Below are 24632 nucleotides of genomic sequence, written 5' to 3' on the forward strand. Positions count from 1 at the left end.
CCAAGAGAGTTCTACTTAAGTTAAGGACAACTCAGAGGGCCATGGAACGAAAAATTGTAGGGGTAACATTAAGAGATAGGAAACGTGCAGAGTGGGTCAGAGAAATGACACAAGTTACCGACATTCTAGTGGAAATTAAGAAGAAGTGGACATATGGGCAAGACATGTAGTGCGAAGTGAGGATAACCGCTGGTCGCTTAGGGTAACAAACTGGATTCCGAGGGAAGGAGAGCGTAGCAGGGGGCGGCAGAAAGTTAGGTGGGCGGATGAGATTAAGAAGTTCGCAGCGGTCAAGTGGATGCAGCTAGCACAGAACAGGGTTAAGTGGAGAAATATGGGAGAGGCCTTTGCCCTGCAGTGGGTATAGTCAGGCTGATGATGATGATGATGATGATAATTTTGATAATTATGATTTTCAACGGCTCAACTGATCAGGGTCTTAAAATACAAGGCCATACGATACCCAGAACTCGGGGTATGGGTAAACGAAGGATTGGGATACATTGGAAAGCATGAGCAATCAGGGCGTTCAGCTCGAAGCAATGCCAGGATAATAAGCATAGGGCATATTGGGGATGCAACAGGTATGAGGTTTTGAGGGGTATTTGGAAAGGAATTATGGTGCCGGGCCTTACTTTCGGAAATGCGGTTTTGTGCCTAAAACCAGAGATACAGTCGACATTAGAAATAGATCAGTGATCCGTCGAACGATTAGCACTAGGTGCCCACGGCAAAAAAAAAAAAAAACCACAAATGAGGCGGTACAGGAAGATATGGGCTGGGCTTCTTTTGAAGTACTGGAAGCTCAGAGTAAAATAATTGATGAGGCAAGCCTGAGGAAATTGGACCGTAACAGATGGACAGCTAAAGTATTTAACTACCTATATCTAACAAAGCATTGACTCACAATGGAGGAAAAGATCTAGAAAACCAACCAGTAAGTATGCTAGTCACAAGGACGGAGAAATAAAGAGCGTTAAGTAGCAGGGGATAAACACAGAAGGTTGAAATTGGATAAATTCGATGGAAAAGAGACAGTGTGGAATTATACCGAAAGTGGAAAAGGTAGATCAGAAAGAAGCTTTCTTTCACAACTCAGGAGTCCGTGCCCTACTTTTTGAAGCTAGATTAGGGTGCGGTTAAACACGCAGCTACAAAAGGAAATTTAGCAATGAAGATGACGCATGTGCTGTATGTGGTAACTCCAGTAAAACATCTGACCATATTATACTCGAATGTAATGGTATCCATCCGGAATTCGATGCAAGCTCTGGGTTTACAGATACCAGTGGCCGGGTGAATAAACCGGCGGTGGAAGCTAGCAAAAAAAAACGACTGGAAGATTGGTGCCTTAAAAGCAGAGGAGTGACATAATTTTATTCATGTAGAAAAAAAAATTTAATAAATAGAATGAAGGCGTAGTTAACCAATATAAAACAATAATTAAGATATAGGGAGAAAAATGAACATGATAGCTACTGCTACCACCCCGTTTCAAAAGGGACGTTCCTATATTCCATCCATCCATCCATCGGGGGTCGCTGGTAGGCTTTGCGGGCGGAAGCCAAGGGCCAGGTTTTATGAAGAGGACGGTAGCGACGAGAGCTTGGAAGATAACGTCGGGTTGCACGTTTGCGTATAATGCAGCAACAGAGTGCATCACAGTTACTTCTTGGTCTGGAGGAGTCGGAGCTGTCGCTTGAGGAACGCCTAGTGCCTTCTGGACTTCTTCACGGACGACGTCCGCGAGCGTCGCCATCTGTGGTTATTGGGATGGTGGCAGCAACGGAAGGAGTCCCTCTCGGACGATCTCTCGAATAAGGCCCCGAAGGTTGTTTTCGCTCGCAGTTGCGCTACTTTAGTGAATTGCGCAGGCGGTTCGAGTGGTCGGTCGTAGTTGCGCATCCGGGTGTCCATCGTCTTCTCGATAGTGGACGCTTCGCTTTCAAATTCTGCCATGGTTTTTGGCGTAGCTCTGACATGTCCTGCAAAAAGCGACTCTTTCACGCCTGGCATCAAAAATTTAACTCTCTCCTCTTCACTCGTATTAAGGTGAGTCGGCGCGCTGAAAGAGGCGCTTTATCTCCTCAACGTAAACCAGGACAGGCTCATTTGGAGTCGAAACCTTGGTTGACGGAGGGCTTGGGCTCTTTTCTTCTAGAAGACAATTGCAAACGCAGTCAAAAACGTTTTAAGATCTCCCTATCATTCAAAGCTACCTTAAACTTTTCGAAGCATATACGAGCAGATGCTTCAAGAGGAAAGTAGATTTGCTTTTGCTTCACTTCGATGTTCCAGACGTTGAACACAGTCACGCGTTCGAACAGGTCGGGCCAGTCTTTTGCATCCTCGTCCGGTCGCCATTGGAAGCAAGGGGTCTGATGGTGTTAGGCAAAAACAAAGGGTGCGGCCAGTTCGAAGGGTGCTACTTCGGCATACGTCACGGTGTCGTGATTGAGAATCTCTACCAAATGTCACATGGTGGTACGAAGGCCGTAGGCAGCAAAAGAGAATCTCGCTTTTGAAGATTATGGTCGTTTGCGGCAATATGCCTCAATCGGCCTCCTAACTAAAATGAGCCCTATGATATCCTATTTTAAACCATCTTGTTCCTTTAACAGCACCGCTGAACTGGCCTCACTACCTAGGGTTCTGTCTTACTAGAGGAGCTAGAAATTCTTAGCATCCTCGGCTGCGTCACAGGTCTGACCGCCGCCGCAGTCAGTTTCTCCGCAGCCGCTGGCGACTGAGGGCCAGGGTTTTATAGGACGAATCATGGGAGGTTTCGGCCAGTTACTACACCTGGGTGACAAATTCCTTGTTTCGTGAGAGAGTGCATTGGTCGTGGTGTTCACCGGCATAATTTCACACCCCAAACCTTGGTATGTGATTCCATCGACGCGCGGATAATTTCAATCCGATGGAGAATCGCACCGCACTGGGATTCAAACCGCGGACTACTTGGATGCGTTGCGGATGTTGTACCGCTACGTGACAGCTGCTTCCCTCAAATACACTACATTGCCTCCAATATTACTGTGGTCCATGCGTGGAACATGTTATGAATTTAGAGTATAGAAATAAGTAGTAATTTCTCATTACCAATATTATTTACAGTTTACAGTAGAACAGCAGGTAACAAGTTTTTGCAATGTGCATTTGCTTCACTAAATGATAGTACGGTGCATCACAATAAAATTGCATTCTTTCATTGCTTTATATGCTGCAGAGTTCTAATACGCCATAAATATAACAAAGGTCTCAGAGAAGTTGAACATTTTACCTGCACAGGGTATAAAGAAAATCTGATGATGGTGTAACTAGACAGAGACAAATTTGGTTTACACCTACGCCAAGAGCCTATTATACAAACCAATTCCAGCTATAGCCTTTTCACTCTAATAAACGCAAGTTAAACTAGAAAAATTATGATGTAAACTGTTCATCATAACTCCTAATTCTGGAATAGTCTTGACACGTTTCGTACTTGAGAACTTATGATGCCATTTTGTTTGAAGTTTGTTTGGTTAGTTTTGTCATATGAAGGCGATGAGTGAGTACTTGCTTTCATTGCAGAATGCGTTGTTAGTACATTCTGATGAGAATACGTAAAATTGTTCCTTTATTTGCATTTCGGGCATAACTATTATTTTTTTATTCGTTAGTTAGCTTGCGAAAAATGAAAGATAGAGAGTTTGTTTAAAATGTGGTGTCAACTTGTACAAGCACAATTTTCACTATTTTGTAATTTGTGTAATATTGTGTGATCATCGTCTTCATGCTGTGTTGTAACTTATCAGAAGGAGCCAGGACAGTTACGGCAACCTGGTTCAGTGACGTTTCGACACGACTCCTCCTTTGTAAGAGAGAGAATAAACATCAACACCTTGTAGATTCTTCACAATGCAACCAACTTTAAACGCGCAACCTTGGTCTTCGTATGCTCACCTGTAGAACTTTTCGAACAGCGGGGAGTCGCTCTCCATCCTATTCAACAGGGAATCCCACTGATGGGGCTGTAGGGAGTGCAAGCCGAGGCTATTCTTGGCCGAGTACTCGAGCTGCCAGCGGGGCTCACGTGCAGGGCGAGCGTTTGCCTCCGTTAGGTTCATCAGGTAGGTTTCATGATCCAGGACGGCCTGAGCACAAAATGGAATCTTCGGCTGCTCCAGTATCTGACTAGCAAGCATGGGTAGCTCATCTGCTCGTAGCACGCCTAACGGGACCTAAGGTTTATTACCAATTTATGCAGTGCCCATTATAGCGAACTTGTAAAAAATAGATGTTTCTACAGACTGAAAATATACGGCCAGGTTCCATCTGTGCTAGCGAAAATGTATCAAAAACCCGCTCACTCACTAAATCGAATTAAAAGTGCCAGTAACCATAAATGAGGGACAGCGGTTATTGGAGAAGTGAGCGCTTTCAATCGTGCAGCCTGTACAACTCGTGTTTTAATACACTGTTTTAGCAAAGAAAACTTTGTACACTAAAGTCTACATCGCTATGTGTGTCTATATCTGCAAAAGAGTATTCCTTTAGATTGTGTAAAAATCATCGTAATTGGCAAGTTTAAATTGTGCATAAATATTTCTTTTTTCATACGTATACCAATTTTACTTTTTCTGCACGGCGTAAGTACAAAATACAAACGAATCACTGTGCCTACAATTTGCGCGCCGCCCCGTCATCGGCCCAGAACGCAAATTACAATAATTATGTCACCACATTGACTATCCCACTAACTTGCACTCTAAACATGACGTTAAATAAAGCAGCTGGTTGCTTTGTTCCTTGACCTCATGCATTTTTTGTACACTTCAAACTCGACAATAATACCACACTTTACTAGGAGTGGAGTTATAGCAAGTTTGCACGAACACTACGACGTGAGAAATTCACATAAGAATCAGAGTTACGAACATTGCTCGAAGTCCTGCGAAATGACGATTTTCACGTAAACAAAACATACAGTAAATAAGAGGTAAATGATTGTTTGGATAATGTGCCAAACGATCTCTCACTTTTCTTTAACACTTTTGCTTTTTTCTCTAAACGCTTAAAACGTTTTTCTTTAAACACTTTTACTTTAAGAATTTGAGTGTGGACGAAGAAACACAAAGGATTCTAATGTGCAATTGCATCCTCTTATATCAGGTACAACAAACAAAAATGCAAGAAAGCCTATAAATTAAAGAATTACGCTTAATTACTTTGTGTGTGCGGTAAATCCCACTCTAAGTAAAGTAAACAATTGTCCAATGTCTTTATTAAGAAGAAAAGACACCTTCATGCAACACATGTCGATTGCAAGGTTCACAAGGTTTAAACCAAAGATTGAAACAAGGCTCTTCACTTTCTAGCGTGTGGACTGAACGTTTGTCACAACGTTTCCCGCTGTGTTTTCGAGTATTAGGGGCCATGCGCAGCTACTAAAATCGGTGTTTCCTTCAGATGAGGCGTTCAGCTATGCTGCGCAGAGACATATTTGCATGAATAAATAAATGGGTCATTCTCCGAATACTCGCAAGTGGTCGACTTAATTTAGCGGGTGCAGGCGCTAGTACTCACTTTGCATTAGAATAGTACTTAAATACTATTGGGAGCAATACTGCAGTCATACAATACCGAGTTCAACATATACGTCTCCTGGCTAGACTGCGTTTGAACTTAAACTGCGCACTAGGGTTACTGACACGCATTACAGAACACTGGAAATCCTCTTTCTGGCGGCTAATAAAGCGAATTATGGCTAATGATACATATTTGCAAATATAGTGTTTGCAGATGTCAACCGCATGATTACTGTTTACTCATAAAAACCAGAGGAAATCGTTTATAACCATAATAACCTTCATATACTCATCATATAGAGATATACATTCTAGAGACGACAATTGTAGAGTCCTAGAAATTGTTTTAAACTACCTGCACCTCCTCAACAAACCCTGAAAATTCTTTACGTATCAGGTATTGCTTTTTGTCTACAATTATTACAACTACGTGGAGCTTGACAACGGACGTTAAAATATCTTTACGTATGCGGTTTCGCTTTTGCCGTCTATTGTAAATCCGAATGCAGTATGAGGCTCGAACCCACGACAACGTGCGCTTACTTGCACTAGTTATGCACTGTCAACAAAGCGACGATTATTTAAATAATATCGCTCTGCGTGTTCTTGTCACCCTAAATACAGCATCAGCTGCTGACCTCTTCCGGAATTCACTCGCGTCTCACCCAGGTGCTGTTTGCGTAGTTGCCGTCAACGACGTAGATCCGGAAGGCCGGGTGTCCCGAGTCGAAGGCGGTGGTGCTTGGCGCCACATAGGCCACCGCGTACGGGCGGCGGCCCTGTGAGCGCCTTCTGCCCACGTGCTTGTAAAACAGCTCCAACTCGTCCCTGTGTGTGTGTCCAAAGAACTGGGCCCGTACCGTCGACTCAAACCTGCGTGTGGCAGCAGGAAGTCGTAGTGAACAGCCATCATGTTAGGAATGTGAAAAAATCAAACTTGTAGGAAACAAGAAACGCCGACCTATGAAAAGCAAATTTATGTTCACGATTCAGATCCATTAAGGGGCCTTGTTCTCAATGAAGTTGACATAAGATGTGGATTGTTTTTTAAACAGCCTTGAATAACCATCGCAAGGAACTTGTGTTATCGTATTTTGACTACTGTAATACGATCCTTATCTTGGGAGGATTTCACTGTAAATAAAACCCCGGTGCTGACAGCTGAAACGTTAACAAAAGTCTGTTTTGTTTTTTTGCTCGCATCGATTGTTGCGTTGAATCCGGTGATTCCGTGAACACCAGGAATACTAAGAAGTGCGAGACAGTGTGAGGAAACCGCAAACGCAGCGTTTGAAGCAAGAAGGGAGGCCGCAGTCTAGAACTGAAATTTTTCGCAAAGCGTTAGCTCTCGCTTTTGTAGCCAGAGATGAATAGCTGAACGCATCGCCTTCAGCTATCCAGCGTGCCAGTTGCATTATTTATGCGCAGCATGCTTTTGATGCAACTTTGCAGATGCAATGTGTTCGTATGCCTGCCTTTCAATCACTGCCGCCAATACCTTAAAGGCAGCAGTGTATACAAGCAGGGAAAAGTACTGAAAATAAATCGTAAAGAAACATTTTGTGAACGCTATAAGCAAACTGCTGGGTGCTGCGGTTTCCAGCCCATTTTCGCCACGCATACCACATTATAGTCATTTTTCTCCGAAACTGCTAACCGCTCTATAGACAGGACCAGATTTTCAACATCTTTAAGGCCCTTCGCCAGGCGTCACCCTTTCCCCGTGAACAAGATGACTCAAAAGGGACGTGCAATACAATTTTTGTAAAATTAAAAAATTGCCTAAGGATAGCTTACCTTAACTTACAAGTTGTAAGTGCCGAAACAGTAATGGCGTATTGTATCTCAAAGTACTTCAACATAAGTGGTTCAATACACGAACCGGGATTTACCTTTTTTAAAGGTCCAAACTAAATTTTTAGAGCGTAGCTCTCCTCTTTTGCAAAGCAGCGGCCAATGTGATCCACTTGCGCTTTTGACATTGAGACGCCGAAGCGGATACAGCGCGAGCACTCCTGCTCAAGCCACTGACGCCTACCTTTTTATCCACTGTAGCACCCGAGGCCACCTAGTGACCTCCCCGTATGTGGACGCAGAGGATCTCTGCTGTGCTACCAGGTGACAAGGTACGGGGATTAACCAATGCTTGGCCTATGCTTGCTTGGGAAGTCTCACCATGAATGAGGCGTATGCAGGTTAGAGTGCGTCAACGCCTTTCAGCGCAGGCATTGTGCTAAGTCTGATCATCCAGCCGATATAGTTCGCCGGGACGCAGCAAAAAAGAGAAAGCATGATTGGCTCGAGGCCGACAAACGAAGAGCGAGAAGCTTGCATAACAAAAACGCCAGGATGACAGTGTACCGTGGTTAGCAAAGATATACGGTCGGATAATTGCATTTTATTGGGAAAAACATCTTTAATTTCTTCGTTTTCTCTACTTGACATCTCCCAGCCACTACCGGTAGTAGAGGGTTTAGGTTTATTTGCATTTAAATTACTTCAAGTAATGATTCAATTGATTCTGGGAGGTGAATGTGGCGGATGCTTTCTCAACGCTACATAAAAAGCCCAATATGTTACTACTCCCCTCCGTAGCTCCTTCGCCGTGAGTACCGTACACCCGTTTTTGTCCTTGAACCAAGGAAAACTACGTGACAGCTATGACGCCACTCAACCGCCGCCGCCGAAACCGAGGTAACAGAGCGCTCGCGAATGCGTAGTCATGTGACGATCATGGCGTCACTAAACTGCAGCTGCCATATAGCCGTGACTTTCGCTCTGTCTGGGTAGCCTCCGCTGCCTGTTAGCCGGTTCCAACGGATCGCAACAGCTGTCCAGAATTTAACGGAAGCATTCGCCATAGAGGATCTAGTCGAGAACATGATGAACTGTCTTCATCTGACTCAGATGTTGCGAAGACGATTGGCCGACTGAGCAGTGTACGCAGCTCGCCTAGAGGCTTTCACAGAGAGACAAAGAGAGGCGGCTCGAGAGAAACGAGCTGCCGCTTTCGCTTTGGTTACTTAGGCTTAGCAAGGTTATACCTTTGCCTAACGTTTTGAGGGATGCTGATTCCAACCTTCAGTGAGGCATCTAATTATTTCGCACAGAATTTCTGCTTGGCGTAATAATTTTTCAGGGGGACCTTGGTCTATATGAAGCAAACTATGCGCCGGAGTTCACACTCTATGTGTTCGCATTACACACCGCTCGATGATGTTGTTGTAATTAGTGCTCCAGACGTGTAGGCAGTCATCCTGTCCAGGAGGGATATGGCCAATTATGTGTACCTGCGCAGAACACCAATACTTGAAGTCTTCCGTACAAAACAGGGATCCATATGCGTTAAATCATGACCTTTAGTATAGTGGCTTGTTCAGCTAGTTGATACATTTAAATAAAAACTGCAGCATAGAAAAAAACGGCGCCAAAGGCACTCAACGACGAGTAGAATTGCTGTTTACGTCTGTCCAACACTGCCTTTGTCTCTGTATATCCCTGCTGTCTGTTTAAATCCTTTTATTTAATATTTTTGAGCAGCAGGTCTTAATAAATTTAGAGCATGTATTGCGAAGTACGACGCCTGATGTTATTTATCCTTTAAGGATAAGTAAAGCGGTTGCCCAGTGTGACCTATGATGTATTGAAAGTAGGCCCGAGAATACAATTTTAAGGTAACTTTTTATGTGGAAGAGAACAGCTTGCCATCCCGGGCCGCTTGCCTTACGTTCACGTCGCTAAGCGCTTTTAAACTGCCGCGAGAAACGCAGGGAGAAGAGGCAGCAGGCGTGCGTAAAAGATCATAAACATCATCAAGCAAGTAAAAATACAGCTGGACCTCGGAGAAAAGCTCGTTAAATTCGATAATAGGATTTAGAAAACCTGGGAGCACAAATTTGGAAGCCATTTCTCTATATTGGTCAATATTGGAGAGCGACAGCTGTGCAGGGCACGTCTCTAATTCATGCGGCCTCACTGTCCTTGGTGTAGCAACCCACGTACTATGCACCACAATGATTAATTAGAACAAAGCGATGTCACGTGTGGCGTCTTGGTAACGCATAACATTTATTAATACGTAAGACATGAATTGTTTAATTTATATGTTTGTTACAATGTCCTGCTATGACCGCTTGCTGCTTCCTGAAAAGAAATAACGAGCATACCTTTTCACCCGTCATTTCAGAATTCTCGAGCTCTTTAATGAGGAAGGCCAGCTGCTCGGCAGGGTCGCGTAAATCCAGAAGAAGCCACCTGCATTGCAAGGCACCGATTGCAGCTCTATCTGTACTTCGTTTCTGTGTGCCCTCGGACTGCATAATATTTATATCAGCCTTACCCCGATTTCTACAGTGTTTACTTTTGAAAATGTCTCCGTTTTTTTTTTTACCATTGACATCGCACAGCCACGTCGTTTGTAGCAGGGGAAAGGGCGTTGCCTGCTTAGCTGCAGTTTCAAAATGCCGACTCTAATAAAGCGCAGAAAATACCACACTGCTTGGGGCAGTTTGGGAAGAGCTTTTTATCAGGAGAATTATGATGGCATGGGATGGAAGGCACGACGTGGTGTGCTACCGCGCAATATGGTATCGCATAGTATATAGCACATGCGTTTTGCGGTACCTTAACGGTGTGCTGCGAATGTTTCTGACTACCTCCGGCTCTTTATTGAGCTCTGCACTCAAAAACCGCCAAAAATCGCAGCATTGCGCCCTCCATCCAAACGTGGCCGCCAAGATCGGGATCCAAGCTAGGTCTTCTAACTGGGCATGCAGTTGAACATCTAGGAAGTGAGCCAGTGCTTCAGGGCACGAGAATTCGGAATAGAGGTTAAGTAGAGCATGTCATACGGCCATTGTAAGGCCATTGTAATAAGGACTGAGCCCCGGCATCAGATCAAGCGAATTTAGATTAATGTTTTGAGCAGAGCATAGCACATAGTTATGGATAAGAGCGACGGCGTCAGATCAAGGCAATTTGGACTAAAGGTTTAGAGCGTGACCCACAGCCATGTTAACAAGTACTGAGCAACGGCGTCAGATAAAGAGAATTTGGATTACATTTTAAGTAGAGCATGGCACTATGCTATTGCAAGAAGGACTGAGGCACGGCGCCAAATGAGAATTTGTATTAAACTTTTAGTTAAGCGTGGCACACTGTCATGGTAAAAAGGACTGAGCCAACGAGTGAGGTCAAGCGAATTTGAAAAAAGAAATTGAGCAAGGCGTTGCACATAGCCGTGTAATAAGGATTGAACCACGGCACCAGGTAGAGAGAATTTGAGTCAATTTAAGCAGATCAGGGCATATAACCATGATAACAATTACTCAGCCACGAAACCAGGTCAGAAGAATTTGGAGTGAAATTTAAGTAGAACATAGCACACATCAACATAGTAAGGAATGAGCTAAGGAGTCAGCTCAGAAGAATTTGGAGTGACGGATATGTAAATCTTGGCACGCAGCCAAGAGTATAAAGCACTCGGCTGCGGAGTGAGATGGAGAGAATTTTGATTAACATTTAAGTAGAGCGTGCAACACAGCAATGATAATAAGTACATAGCCAGTGAGCCTAGACAAGAAAATTTTCAGTAAAATCCAAGTCAAGAAACTCTTGAGTAAAATTTAATCAGAGCATGGCGCACAGCACCCTTAATAAGTACTTAGTCATGGCTTCAAGTTAGGAGAATATGGAGTAAAATGTATGCATAGCGTCGCACACAGTAATTGTAAAAAGGGCTTAGCCATGGCAAACGGTCAGGAGAATATTGCCGCGAAACCTTCAAAACAGTATTTGTTGTTTTTTAACAGCCGCCGGCATACAGGCTTATCACTCTGATTCTGGACCGCGTATCAGTTCCGTAATCTTTGTTTGTTAATGTTCGATGTCGCGAGTCACACCTTTATCAGTTTTGTTGTAGCGCAAGATGCACCGAGATTTGTCTCGAAGGTTCCGGCCACTTGGGTGTCTTTCCACAATGTACCAGCCCGTGCTGGTAGCTGTTTGCGACGTTATCTAGATGGTTCTGTGCAGCTATTAAATTGAGCGTTGCCGAGTGTGACGAGCATTCTTTGTTCGACAATCGACGAGCACGTTTGTTTCTATCGCCGCCGCCGAGTTGCTTTGTTCTTTTGCGGGCGCAAGTCAGCACAAATAAACAGTTTCTTTAGTGCAATCACCGACCCTTCGATTGTGTCGTTGACCTCGTCACCACTACGTGACATCTGGTGGAGGTGCTGCCTTTGATCCTTCAAGCGAAGACCCAAGCCGTGTTCATGTCGCCTTGGAAGACCAGCCTACAGGTCACCGAGCCAGCCGCCGACTTCAAGGCCTACAACCCGAACACGGTCTGCTGCTTGACCCCATTCGATCTCGGAAGGCATCGACGCTGACAATAGCCCAGGCTACAGCACCGGTTATTTTCGTCCAACCCCGGGAGCCCCCCTGCTTCCATGGACTACCGGATGAAGATGCGGGAGATTGGATGGACCTTTTCGACCGTGTGGCAGATTTCAACGGCTGGAATGACGCCGCGAAACTTAGGCAAGTCTACTTTGTTCTTCAAGGACATGCCCGAGTTTGGTTCGAAAATTACGAGGCAACTATGAAGGATTGGGAGACTTCCAAGAAAGCGTTTCTGACTGCATTTTCAAGCATCATCCGAAAGGAAAGAGCCCAGGCCCTCCTTCAGTCAAGACTGCAACTTCCTAACGAGTCTGTCCTGGCGTACGTTGAGGAGATGAAGCGCCTCTTTCGCCGCGCCGACCCTAACATGACTGAAGGTTAGAGAGTCAAACTTTTAATGCGAGGCGTCAAATAATCGCTTTTTGGAAATCTTGTCCGAAATCCGCCAAAAACCGTGGCGGAATTTGAAACGGAAGCGTCTGCCATCGAGAAGATGTTGTACACTCGGATGCGCCCCTACGATCGGCCACTTCAGCCAGACTACTCAAGCCACTACCCCAGCGCATCTACAAGTGGAGAGAAACTTCGTGACCTTATCCGGGAGATCGTGCGAGAGGAGCTCCGCCGAATGCAGCCACCATCGCAACAACCCCAGGTGGCGACGCTCGCGGACGTCGTCCGTGAAGAAGTCCAGCAGGCGCTGGGCGTTCCTGAAGCGACGGCTGCGACTTTTCCAGCACAAGAGGCAACAGCGATGAACTACGCTGGTGCATTACGTCACCCTCCGCCCCGACGTGATGACTTTCCGAGCCCTCGCTGCTACCGGCCTGCTCCTGAAAACCGCCCCTTGGCTCCCGCCCTCCAAGGCTACCAACGACCAACAAGCCCCAGGAAGTGCGACGCATGGAGGACAGCGAACAACCGGCCATTATGCTTCCACTGCGGTGTGGCCGGCCACATTCTGCGGCACTGCCCGTACCGACGAATCGGTCTCCGCGGATTTGCAGTCGACGCTCCACGACCACGCCCAGGTGAACGACCGCAAGAAATCGACAACTATCTGCGTAGCGATGAGATTGCGCCACCAAGCCGTCGATTCAGGTCTCCATCGCCGTACAGGCCCGCTTTGCGTCGCCAGGGCGTAACTATGATGATAGTGTGCGCGGAAGGTCCCCAAGCCCCCGTAGGGGAAACTAAAGGCAGCAACCTTTGGAGGTGAGGTTGCTCAACGGCGAAAAGACGAAGATCCTCCACCGCCGACGACCACTAACGACGACGCAACCATTTCATCGCCGCTCCACACGACGACATCGACGACAACACGACCAGAGTGCAAGCAGACACCGCCGCCCAGCGAAGTAACAACGGTTTGCCCCGGCCATGACCTGAAGAAACGACGAAGCCGAGATCGGACACTTAGGCCCACGTGCAATGCAAGGACGCGAACAAGTGACCTTGAAGTTGATGTCGATGGTCGCAGAGTCACTGCCCTAGTAGACACCGGAGCTGACTATTCAGTCATTAGTGGACCGTTAGACTCCCAGCTAAGAAAAGTTACCACCGCTTGGGATGGCCCGCTGATTCGCACAGCAGGTGGCAACCTTATTACTACATCGGGACGATGCACTGCAAGAATAACCGTAAATGGGCGTACTTACCCCACCAGCTTTGTGGTCTTGCAGCAGTGTTCCCGCGACGTGAATTTAGGCATGGACTTCCTAAATGAACATAGGGCTATCATCGACCTGCGATCCAAGCTCATCAAGCTCTCTGCAGACAAAGCCATTCCTGCTACGACGACGTCGATGCAACACATCCCTCTAAACGTCCTCGACGAAGAATTGAACGTCCCGCCCCGATCAAGTATCGCAGTCTGCGTAGGTAGCGCCAACATCGAAACCGCTGAAGGCATCGTCGAAGGAAATATCCAATTGCTCTTAGAACGAGGTGTCGGCATCGCAAGAGGCATCACGAAATTCCAGAGAGGTCAAGCTCAGGTTCTGGTAACAAACTTCACCGAAGAATATCGGCATCTCAACAAGGGCACAACGATCGCATTTCTCGACGAATTAGCGAACCTCAAAGATGTTTTCACCCTCCATGACCAAACGCTGGAAGACGCACCGGACCTATTCCGTCAGCCCACATTTGACATCAACCCGGCATTGACCCACAACAGGAAAGACCAGATTCTCAGTCTGCTTCGAAGCTACGGGGAGTGCTTCTCATCGTCATCGAAGGTACGGCAAACACCACTGGCATAATAACGCATGCTCACAAAGCACGCTCAGCTGGACGGAACAGCCTGGCAGACGACGCGTCCAGCTGAGCGTGCTTTGTGAGCATGCGCTTAGCCTCATCCTGTTTCCAACTTCGCTCCGTCATAGGGCGCTGACGCACAGAAAAGTCGCCGCTCGCGCACGCCAGTTAAAGATTTGGCCGCCTGTACAATCCAGGAGACCAAGTGTGGGTTTGGACACCAATTCGCCGTCGCGGATTAAGTGAGAAGTTGTTGCGTCGATACTTTGGACCATACAAAATCCTTCGCCGCGTCGGACCACTGGACTATGAAGCCATTCCCGACGGAACGTCAGCATCACAACGGCGACGCGCACGCCCAGAAATTGTACATGTTGTGCGACTGAAGCCATATTACGCGCGTTAAAGAATCTGTGGTGTTTAAACTTTGCAGTGTTTATGTTCAAGTTTCTCTATTCTGGAACATCGAGGCGATGTTTTTTTAAGGGGGGAGTAATGCCGCGAAACCTTCAAAACAGTATTTGTTGTTTTTTAACAGCCGCCGGCATACAGGCTTATCAGTCAGATTCTGGACCGCGTATCAGTTCCGTAATCTTTGTTTGTTAATGCTCGATGTCGCGAGTCACACCTTTATCAGTTTTGTTGTAGCGCAAGATGCACCGAGATCTGTCTCGAAGGTTCCGGCCACTTGGGTGTCTTTCCACAATGTTCCAGCCCGTGCTGGTAGTTGTTTGCGACGTTATCTAGATTGTTCTGTGCAGCCTTTAAATTGAGCGTTGCCGAGTGTGACGAGCATTCTTTGTTCGACGATCGAGGAGCACGTTTGTTTCTATCGCCGCCGCCGAGTTGCTTAGTTCTTTTGCGGGTGCAAGTCAGCCCAAATAAACAGTTTCTTTAGTGCAATCATCGACCCTTCAATTGTGTCGTCGACCTCGTCACCACTACGTGACAATATGGAGTCAAAGTTAAGATCAGCATGGCACGCGCCATTGTAATAATTATTTAGCCATAGCGCCAGTTCAGGTGAATTTGGCGTGAAATTTAGGTATATCTTGGCATACAGTAAGGACAGAGCCATTACATCCGGTGAGGAGAATATGGAGTAATGTTCATGTACAGCGTCACACAGCCGTGGTAATAAAGGCTGCGGCATGGCGTCAAATCACGAGATTTCGGATTAAATTTAAATAAAGCGTGGCACACAGCGATGGTAAGTACTGAGCCACGGAGTTAGATCAAGAGAATTCGGATTAAGCTTATTATAGAGCGTGGCGCATAGCAATGGTCATCAGGACTGAGCCACGGCGTCAGATCAAAAGAATTTGAGTTCAATTTGTGTAGAGCGCGGCCACAGCCATGGAAATAAGGACTGAGCCATGGTGTCGGATCAAGATAATTTGGATTAATGTTTAAGTAGAGCGTGATACTCAGCCATTCTATTAAGTACTGAGTCATGGCGTCAGAGGAAAAGAATTTGAAATAGATTTAAGTATTGCGTGGCACACATCCGTGCCAATAAGGAATGAGGCACGGCGCCAGGTCAGAAAATTTTGGCGTAAAGTCTACGTAGAGTGTGGCACACAGCCAAGCTAATAAGGATAGAGCCACGGTGTCAGGTAACAAAATGTGAAGCAAAAATATACTACGGTAGCGCAGAGGCATTGTAATTATAATAGTGTTAAATGCACCTCAATAGCTGTGTTCGAAATGCTATCCGCTTTATATTGCATGTCAACACGCCGCAAGAAACTTATAGTCGCACTTATATGCCAATTCGGGAACTCATCACTCAATCGTGAATCATAAAAGCAACTCATAGTCATCGATTGCCCTGACCTCTGCCGAGTCCCAAGGGATTCCGCCCCAGCGGTTAGGCGAGTGAATGAGTGCTTTGGGCTGAAGCAATCTACACCGTCCTTTTTGATTGGTGAGAATAAGTCATTTCTTTCAGTCTTTCAAGACAAAATGAACATTTTGACGCATCTGCTGGAAGCTCATATTAAAACTATCATTTGTGCTCCTTATCTTTTTGTTTTTTGCAGTTGTCAACGCTCCGCGCTAAGTGATTGCGTTCGGCTGCCAAAGACGAGAGATCAACCGCGGGCTGATATTTCTGAAAAGAAATAACGTAACGTCGGTGTCCTGTGTGATGTTCTGCAAGTGGTCCAGCGTTTTCTGCTGGCTTTGTAGTTTTTTTATACTGTATTACCCACTCCTGCCTAAGGCTTTCTTAAAGGTTGGCTGTAACACTCAAATAAATAAATAAATATATACATTTACTGAACCTACGTGCACTCCTTCGGCGGTTACGGTGCACGCTGCTTAACTAGCACCCTAAAGGGCGGAGCGACGCCAGGGCCACGGAAATATGACTTGTCGCTGTCAGATGGGAAGGGGGACTGACATCTGAAAGTGCATTGCCAGAGTCTCATATAACTCATCAGCCCATCATCATTCATTCAACCTCTCCGAATGCCTCCCCCCCTCCCCAGGGCCAAGTGGGGATTGAGGGAGCATTTTTGTTCAAGGTCAGGGCCCCACCCGGACAAGGGGACGCCGCGCAATGCCCCTCTAGAGTGTGTAGCATCTTACGTGAAGACGACCTGCAGTGTCATCGTGGTATTTACACGAGGCGTACATTCATGACCACACAACAGGTATCATCAAGGACGACCATTCCCTGCAATAAAATCATATTGACATCAATAGTGTTTCACCCGTAATTGAGAAAATCACAGACGGCCGACACCAAATCTCCGAGAACTTCTTTTGGCGCACTCGAGATCGACGACGGCCTCTCTGCTGCCACTGTGGCGAGGCCGGTCACCTCTACCGGTGGTTCCTTTACCGCAAGCTGGGACTTCGCGGGTTTTTCTCCGACAGCCCTCGCCAACAGCCTGGTGAGCGGCGACATGAAATTTCCGAGTACGTCCCCCGTCAGACCTTCGCGCCATCGATGCCATGCCGCCAGTCGCGGCCACCGTCGCTCATCACTCATTGCCTTCCGGATCCCTTCATGCTACGGCACAACATGGTCATCCTCAAGACCCTGTCCAGGAAGCTAGTTCCGGCGACCTTCAAAGGCGAGGCCGCCGATCACCTATTCGCCGAAAAGCTTCCACCTCCGCCCCGATTGCATCGCCCCGAAAACCACCGTATCATCGATCAGTATTCATCATCCGACCAAGAGAATCACTCCTAAGCGGACCGTCGCAACCACGAAAATCTCTCGCTGCCGCACCGAGTGAAAGGCACTGAAACTGACCGCCACATCGCTGAACATCTCCTCCGCCACACCGATATTAATAAAACTTGATAGTTTGCGCTCTTTCCTTCTCCATTGTTCTTCTGTGTTTCTCTTTTATGTATGTACAACTCGCCTTTGACAAAAATTAGGTCTGTTAAACTGTTGCTTCCCGTTCTAATAGAGCGAGTAGCTTGCTTTAGCGAGATGACTTGCATTTAAGCCAATTTTGTTGTTAAAATTTATGCCTATGTAGTTTATTTCCAGGGAATGATTTTGTGGCTAATAGTTGAAACGCAGTACAAGGTACACACATTAAATGAAATTCTCGCCTCACCAAAATATTTCTACTCCCCGTCAGCCCGCCAGAGAAAAAATGGATCAAATATTTGGACACAATAAAACAATTTTTTGTTAGTGTTTCTGCTTCAGCGAAACTCTACCTAAGGGAGGCTGGATTCAAGGACGTATTTACACAAAATGATCATACCGCCACTATTCTGCGAACTTCCTTAAGTCCACCACACTGCTTTTATTAGCTGATAACTTTCTCTTGAATGGACACATCACACACCCACAGAACCCATGGAGGTCGCCATTGCTTGATTGCAATGACGCTGCTCTGGCAGCACTGGTACAAGGCGCATGTGTAAGCGGCCCTTTTATCCCATGCCAGAGCAGCGACCAATCTATATTTTGTAGCCCCAGCATTTTCGAGGGCCCATTTGGTGCGACGGGCATTTTCATCGGTGCCAGTGACAATCACACAGCTATATATTTACAACCTGAAAATGAAAATAGCACCAAAGTGCTGATAACACATAAAGCAGAAAAACCTTACCGGCTGTTTTGTAAATTAATGACAAAAGGGACATTAATGACAAATTAAAGATTAATGTAAAAATATCTGAAAAATATTTCGGCTGATTTCGCCGAAACGATATTTTCACTTGAAGAAAAAAATTCTTACGCGCCCCGTCTTTATCAATTTTGTTTTTCCGTGTTTCAGCGTGTACATTTGTGGACAAGTGTCAAAAGAGCATAATCTCCAGTTAGAATCGCTCTCACCCCTGCACTGGCAGTAGATATCAAGTAAAAATGTGCGCCAAATTGAGACGCCGTCCAAGCGACGGCTGTCATTATATAGATTCCGTATCACGCTATTCTTATTATATTGTTACGGTGTGACAATGTGACAATATTACCGCAAGTGAAGTTCGAACATGTAAATATGTCCTCTTTCCTTCGGTCCATATATTTGCAGATGCATAGGGCATCATGATGCCAGCGCTGTTAGCTAGTTAGTTCAGTCGTTCAGTCGTGTCCGACTCTTCGTGACCCTATGGACAATGTCACGCCACGCTTTCCGGTCTCTCTCTATCTTCCTAACATCACAGCGCTGTGCGAGACACGAAAAGCTCACTGTTCTCTATGGTTCATGGGTGTGTAAAGAAATATTCAGCTGTGAATTCATTGTCTCTCTTGCGTTTTTTTTGGACAGCGAAATGCAGAATGCCCTTGAAAAACCGTTAATTTTCTTCGCTGCCATTCTTACGCAATTTTAACTTGAATCTCAACACCCTATTTCACGCTTCTAAAGATTATCACAAAATGAATTACTCACCAGTTCAGTGTGTTGCAGTAGTTCATGTTGAGAGAAATAATTTTTAACCCTGGAAAAGGTCTGATGGCATAGAAAGCTCCACTGTTTGGAAGAAAAAAGATAAGAAACGATTAAGTGTTCTGTAAAGGACAGCAAGTAACCAACCTCGCAAAACGCAAGCGACTTCACAGCGGCTCTCAAAAATTCCAATGGGAGCTGGCCTTGACTGCTTTTGCTGTTGCACAGAAGCCAAGGTATCGCCAAAAAAAAACTTCAACCCAATGGCACGGGAACACGGGGGACACATCGTGCGACATATATTGTGTGCTGTTGAGAGCAAATCTTTTATTTCTTGATTTCCACCGAAAGATTAGATGAACAGGTACGATGATCTGTACGATACTTGCTATCAATATATTATGGAGCGCAGCGGGTATTACAGTCATTAACAATGCCGGCGATGAGAGACGCCCGAGAGAAAATGATTAAATTTTAGATATCTTGGCCGTCATTCAAAGACCCGCCTATTATTAATTTGACCAGACTAGTTTAGGAACGCGGAATGCATTCAGAAATCAATAACTGTAGTAATATTTCCCTCTTTTCCGCGTTATCTGAACTTTATTTATGCGCAGAATAAATAACATGCCATATCATGTATGCACCCATCCAAATACAAAACATAAAAAAAATGTGCATACATTCGCAGAACTCACCCTAGAAAAATGAGGTAACGATTACCCTTTTCATATTGTGTCAAACATTCTAAACAAGCAATCTCTCACGCTCAATACACGAGATATCCGAGAAGTATTTACATCTGCCATATTTTCTCAGATGGGTCTTGTTGAGCGTAGACTAACGGCAGGTTGCCCAGGTTGCAAATCTTTCCACTTAACTTAAATAAACAAGAGCTGCAACAACTTCCATATTCCTTTGGCAACAATACAGTCGCAACGAAACAAACCCGTTATTTCATTATAATTAGCAAAACATACATGCTTCCATGCGGTAATATACATGTCTACTCCAAATGAAATACTCCAAAGGTTTCCTTGCAAATATAACTGCCTGGCTCCGCGAGTATTCAGCGCACCTGAGAGCTTAGCTCTCCGGAAGACTTCACCAATAAACAATAATAACGGTCGTCCAACTGGTCGCCATTGCGCAATAGCGTGAAGTAGCCAACACAGGATCACATCCGCTCGTGGTCGAAAGTATTACAGTGTATTTTGGTCAGCACTTTTTTTGAGCATGTGAATCACCTTTTGACGGTGCGCCTTGCAGATTCGGGCAGCCATTTCGACCACTGAGACGCCAGGGCATTGTACAGCCACGCGACGGACCTCTCTCCTTCCACGGCTGGTATGGGGAAGCTGCACAAAAAAGACCACTCCCATGTATGCTTTACAACAGCAGCAGTGTCCAAGCGTATACGTGAGGATAATATGACGGCCTCTGCGCGGATAGCTTTAGCGTGTTCAGTAATCAATCGTGAACAAAGTACGCAAAAACTCAGAATTGGTGACGAAAACTGCAAGCCCTACTACCTGCCTGTTCTCACCAATACGAAAAAATTACGCGCAGCTAAACAACACGCTATAAAGCGCTTTTATAGCATATTTATCATCGATAAATTAGGAGATGATAATGAAATAATATTGGTATTCCAAAACTACACACTTATAAACTATCGAACAGACCTGAATGGGCTATAATAGTGAACAGAGCGGCGCCCTCTTGCTCACCACGTTCAGGTCAGGTGGTCATTACATAACGTTCTTTGCCTCGAACAGAACAGTCCAACTCATTCATATGCGAAAAAGCCTCGCGCGTCTTTTGTTGATAAACGATATCTACTCGTGGTCACACGTGAACCATAGCTTTTACCCTCCGTTACATGAAGATCCTTTACAGGTGATGCAGTCAAAGCCATTTGGAAGCGGAGCTCATGCCCAAGATTAGGGGCTGAAAATGGTAGAGATCGATTCGAACAAAAATAGTGAAGCTTCGGCATCGAACTGAATAAAAACTGAAAGTTGAGAATAATATTTGTGCTAAACGAGAAAAAGTGTGGAACACTGAAAAGCCAGCGGAGGAGCAGCGGAGGTGTAGTGGCACGCTGCAGTGCCTTATTGCAGTAAACTTATAGCTGCACGAAGCGGTCATCACACGATCGATGCCTGTGATGTAAGCCTACGATAATAATGTTATGTCAGTCAGAAGAGGAGCCCAGCTGCGGTGGGGGAGTGGTTACTGCGCGCGAGTTCTGTACCAACTATGCCGGATACAATCCCGACAGAGGAAGCCTCTTTTAGATAGAGGCGACTAGCAAGGCGTGCGGGCGCTGGGCAATGTCTGTGCACGTTAAACAAATCCAGGTGGTTAAAATTCCCGGTGACCTGACTAGGTTGTCTCTGTTGGTAGCGTTCGGAAGTTAAACCAAATAACCAAGCAAGCTGTTTCAGGAAATTGTGTTTCACTGCTGAATAGCAAGGTAATAAGGCAGCAGGTTTGCTAATTTAGCTACTTTGTGGCTAGATCTAGCTACATCTCAACTCTACTAGCTACGAAAAATGTAATACAGCTGCGACAGCTGGTTTGATTCTTTTTCTTAATAATTAGCTCCAAAGCTTTCTACTTTAGCAAATTATATCTTTATTTTGGTGCCATCAAAGAATGACCATAGGCTCAAGATCGCTCCAGTTACGAGAAAAAAGTAAAGTACTGAAAAGAAAGAGAAAGATGAAATAGAAAGACTGCGATCAGGTATGCCTTACGCCTCTGCATCAGCAGGAAAAAGAAAAGAGCATATAAACAAAAGAGAGGTGATGCGGCGGTATAGTGAACTCGCGGCGGCATAGCCTCTGACGGTTGTCGCATATTGCATGGCGCGGATTCTACGGTGAGTATCGAATTCATTCGCGATACAGTTTTGTGTGCGTGTGTCCACATGAGCAGAAATAACAGTAGTTACTATAAGTGTGGTTTGGTTTATGGGGTTTCTCGAGGAGCTAGCTTCACATGGTGTCTGCATGTGGAAGGAAAAATTTTATTTTGTCAGGCAGAAGTTGCTAACAGTTTAGTGCAAGCTGGCCATCAAGCCATGGCTGGCGGCGACCTGGGCGACAGACTTCGCGGCCCTGATCTGCACGACCGGGTCTGAGCTGCCCAACGCGGCCTCCCACTGCTCGATACAACAATCCCGCATAATATCCGCTGGCGGCAGCGCTATGCCGCACCCCCGTAGGACAAGGCAATATGTTGTCAGCTTCTGGCACCATCAACACGCTGGCTGAATCTCTTCCGGGTATATTCTCCTCAACAGGGATTGAGGAAAGAGCTGGTCTGTTATCTTCGTGAGACACTTTCTTGTTCCTAAACCAGTTGCTTGTCCGGTGGCAGATAAATCTTCCGCTCGAGTTTATTTTTATAGATTATAGTTTATATATAGCGAAATCAAATGAAATGAAACTTGTGACACCATGAAAGTATAATAGCCCATCTCTCGTGGACCTCCCTGGAACCGCCGGCTCACCTGCTCGGCTAACGAAAACTCGTGCATTTATGTGAGCCGCCTCGTCCCCAGGGTTCCTAAAGTGTGCCGGTATCCATACAATTTCCACTTCCCTAAGTTTTTGTCCCTTGACCTCATTAAGGAGTTGTGCCGCTATTGCAGATATTCTGCCACTGCCAAATTTTGATGGCTGTTTTTGAGTTGTTAAATATCCGGTCAGCTTTAGTGCGAGATATAGGTAATGCTATAGCTGCTTCCTCTGTAGTTTCTGAGCAGCGGGTTCTAACTGATCCAGATATTGCCGATCGTTCTCGTGTGTCTACCACCACCACAACCGCAAATCGGTCCTTGTTCTTATGATCTTAGGCTCATAGACGTAAACAGCCATTTTGTAGCTCTCATACCTAGCATGCAAGCCTCTCTATCTTGGCTTCCTGCGACCTTCATGATATATGGGATGCATGTTCTTAGGCAAAGGCTTTATGCACAATCCTTAGTGCATTTCCCGCCTACCTGAACTTTCATGTTCCCAGCTGGAGCCTCAACCCCAATGCCGATCGTCTCCAATATGTACCTTCCCGTGTTTGTTTCCAAAGCCTACTGAGGTGCATCACCAGGTGCATGTCCCGTTGTTCATCCAGAGTGTTGTGCCCTCCTACTTTTATCAGCCTTTCGGTGGGCGTGCTGTTAGGTAATTCAAAGGCTGCCTTATAAACCTGTTTAATCATAGCATCCACGCTTTGTTTCTCCATCGCGTCCAATTTCATATTAGGTGTCACATATACTATTCTACTTATCACGATTACTTGCACCAGCTGATGTAACTCCTTCTCCCGCAACTCTCCCTTAAGATTAACGAGTCTCCTAATAAGTTTCGCGGTAGCGTTTACCATATTCGTAAGCTTTTTTAGGTCTCCTTATTCTTCCGGTGAGTCTGCAAAATATGCCCAGGATCCTCATCGTCTGCACCTCAACAAGCGGCACACCCCTCACCTTTACCTCTAGCGGCAGTGGCGGCACACAGACCTCGCGTGTATCCCTCTTGGTTTATCTCTAATTACAAAACGCTCGGACAAGGACTGAGAACTCGAAAATCCTGGCTCTCCAGCTAGCTCCTCCACAAAATCTACTGCCTTTTGCAGCGTATCCTTAAGTTGTCCGTCGCTACCTCTGGTGGCCCACAAAGTGACGTCGACCGTGTAAAATGTGTTTCAAAACAGATACGCCTTCCAGCCTCGGCAGTATCTTGACCAAGGCTAGATAAAAGTTAAAAAGCTATAAAACGTACCTCTGTGTTGCCCGCTTGCCTCCTAACTAGCGGAAACGTATCCGATTTCGATTCTCTGATCGCACTATCCACAGTCCTGCCATGCAAAAATGACCTTATGTACCGGAAGGTTCTGCCCCGGCCCTATGATTGATAATTTCTTCAATATTGCCTCATGGGCAACATTGTCAAAAGCCCAAGTTCAGTCGAGCCCCAATATAGCCTTGGTGCCAATGCCGTAACCAGGATAACCACATCTTTCCCAGTTTTTCATGACGCCCTGCGTTTACACATTGGCTCTGAAACCAGCTATTGTTGCAGGTAAGAATGCCTTGTCCTTCGTACTAGCCTAGAGCCTGTTGTGGATCACGTACTCCATTAACTTGCTCACGCAGGATGTCAACGAGATGGGGCTCAAATTCCTAACAAATAACTTTTTTACTGGTTTAGGAATAAATATAATCCTAGCATGTGTCCATTTTGTCGGGATCCCTTCCGCCTCCCAATACTTGTTCATCAGGTCCGTGAGCGCCTCTACAGATTTCAAGTCCCCGTTTCTCAGATTTTTGTTGGTAACCCCGTGAGGACCAGTTACCGATATAGTATAAAGTTGCCCCATTGCAAACTACACATCCGCCACTGTAGAGTCCATATCAAATTGTAGGGTTTCCTCTCCCGAATAATTCGGCAAGCAACCACTGCGCCTGTCATTTCTGTAGCGATCCTGCCGTTTTTTATAACATCACCGATTGTGCCTTGATACT

At 45.7% G+C, this 24632-nt stretch overlaps 1 protein-coding gene across 1 annotated transcript in view; it reads right to left on the reverse strand.

Annotated features, from left to right (window-relative positions):
• The window catches only part of LOC146194639 (sphingomyelin phosphodiesterase-like), a 122643-nt gene that overhangs the window by 39562 nt on the left and 58449 nt on the right, over nucleotides 1-24632 (reverse strand). Inside the window, exons 5-10 of the mRNA XM_084596604.1 lie at nucleotides 20350-20460; nucleotides 19106-19186; nucleotides 9740-9827; nucleotides 8781-8863; nucleotides 6239-6446; nucleotides 3949-4139 (exon numbers count right to left, since the gene is read on the reverse strand). Coding sequence (XP_084452730.1) covers nucleotides 3949-4139; nucleotides 6239-6446; nucleotides 8781-8863; nucleotides 9740-9827; nucleotides 19106-19186; nucleotides 20350-20460 — 762 coding nt within the window. The remainder of the gene's footprint in view (nucleotides 1-3948; nucleotides 4140-6238; nucleotides 6447-8780; nucleotides 8864-9739; nucleotides 9828-19105; nucleotides 19187-20349; nucleotides 20461-24632) is intronic.

The sequence above is a fragment of the Amblyomma maculatum genome, chromosome 3, assembly GCF_055883805.1.
Source record: "Amblyomma maculatum isolate TAMU_Amacu chromosome 3, ASM5588380v1, whole genome shotgun sequence".
NCBI classification, from domain to species: domain Eukaryota; kingdom Metazoa; phylum Arthropoda; class Arachnida; order Ixodida; family Ixodidae; genus Amblyomma; species Amblyomma maculatum.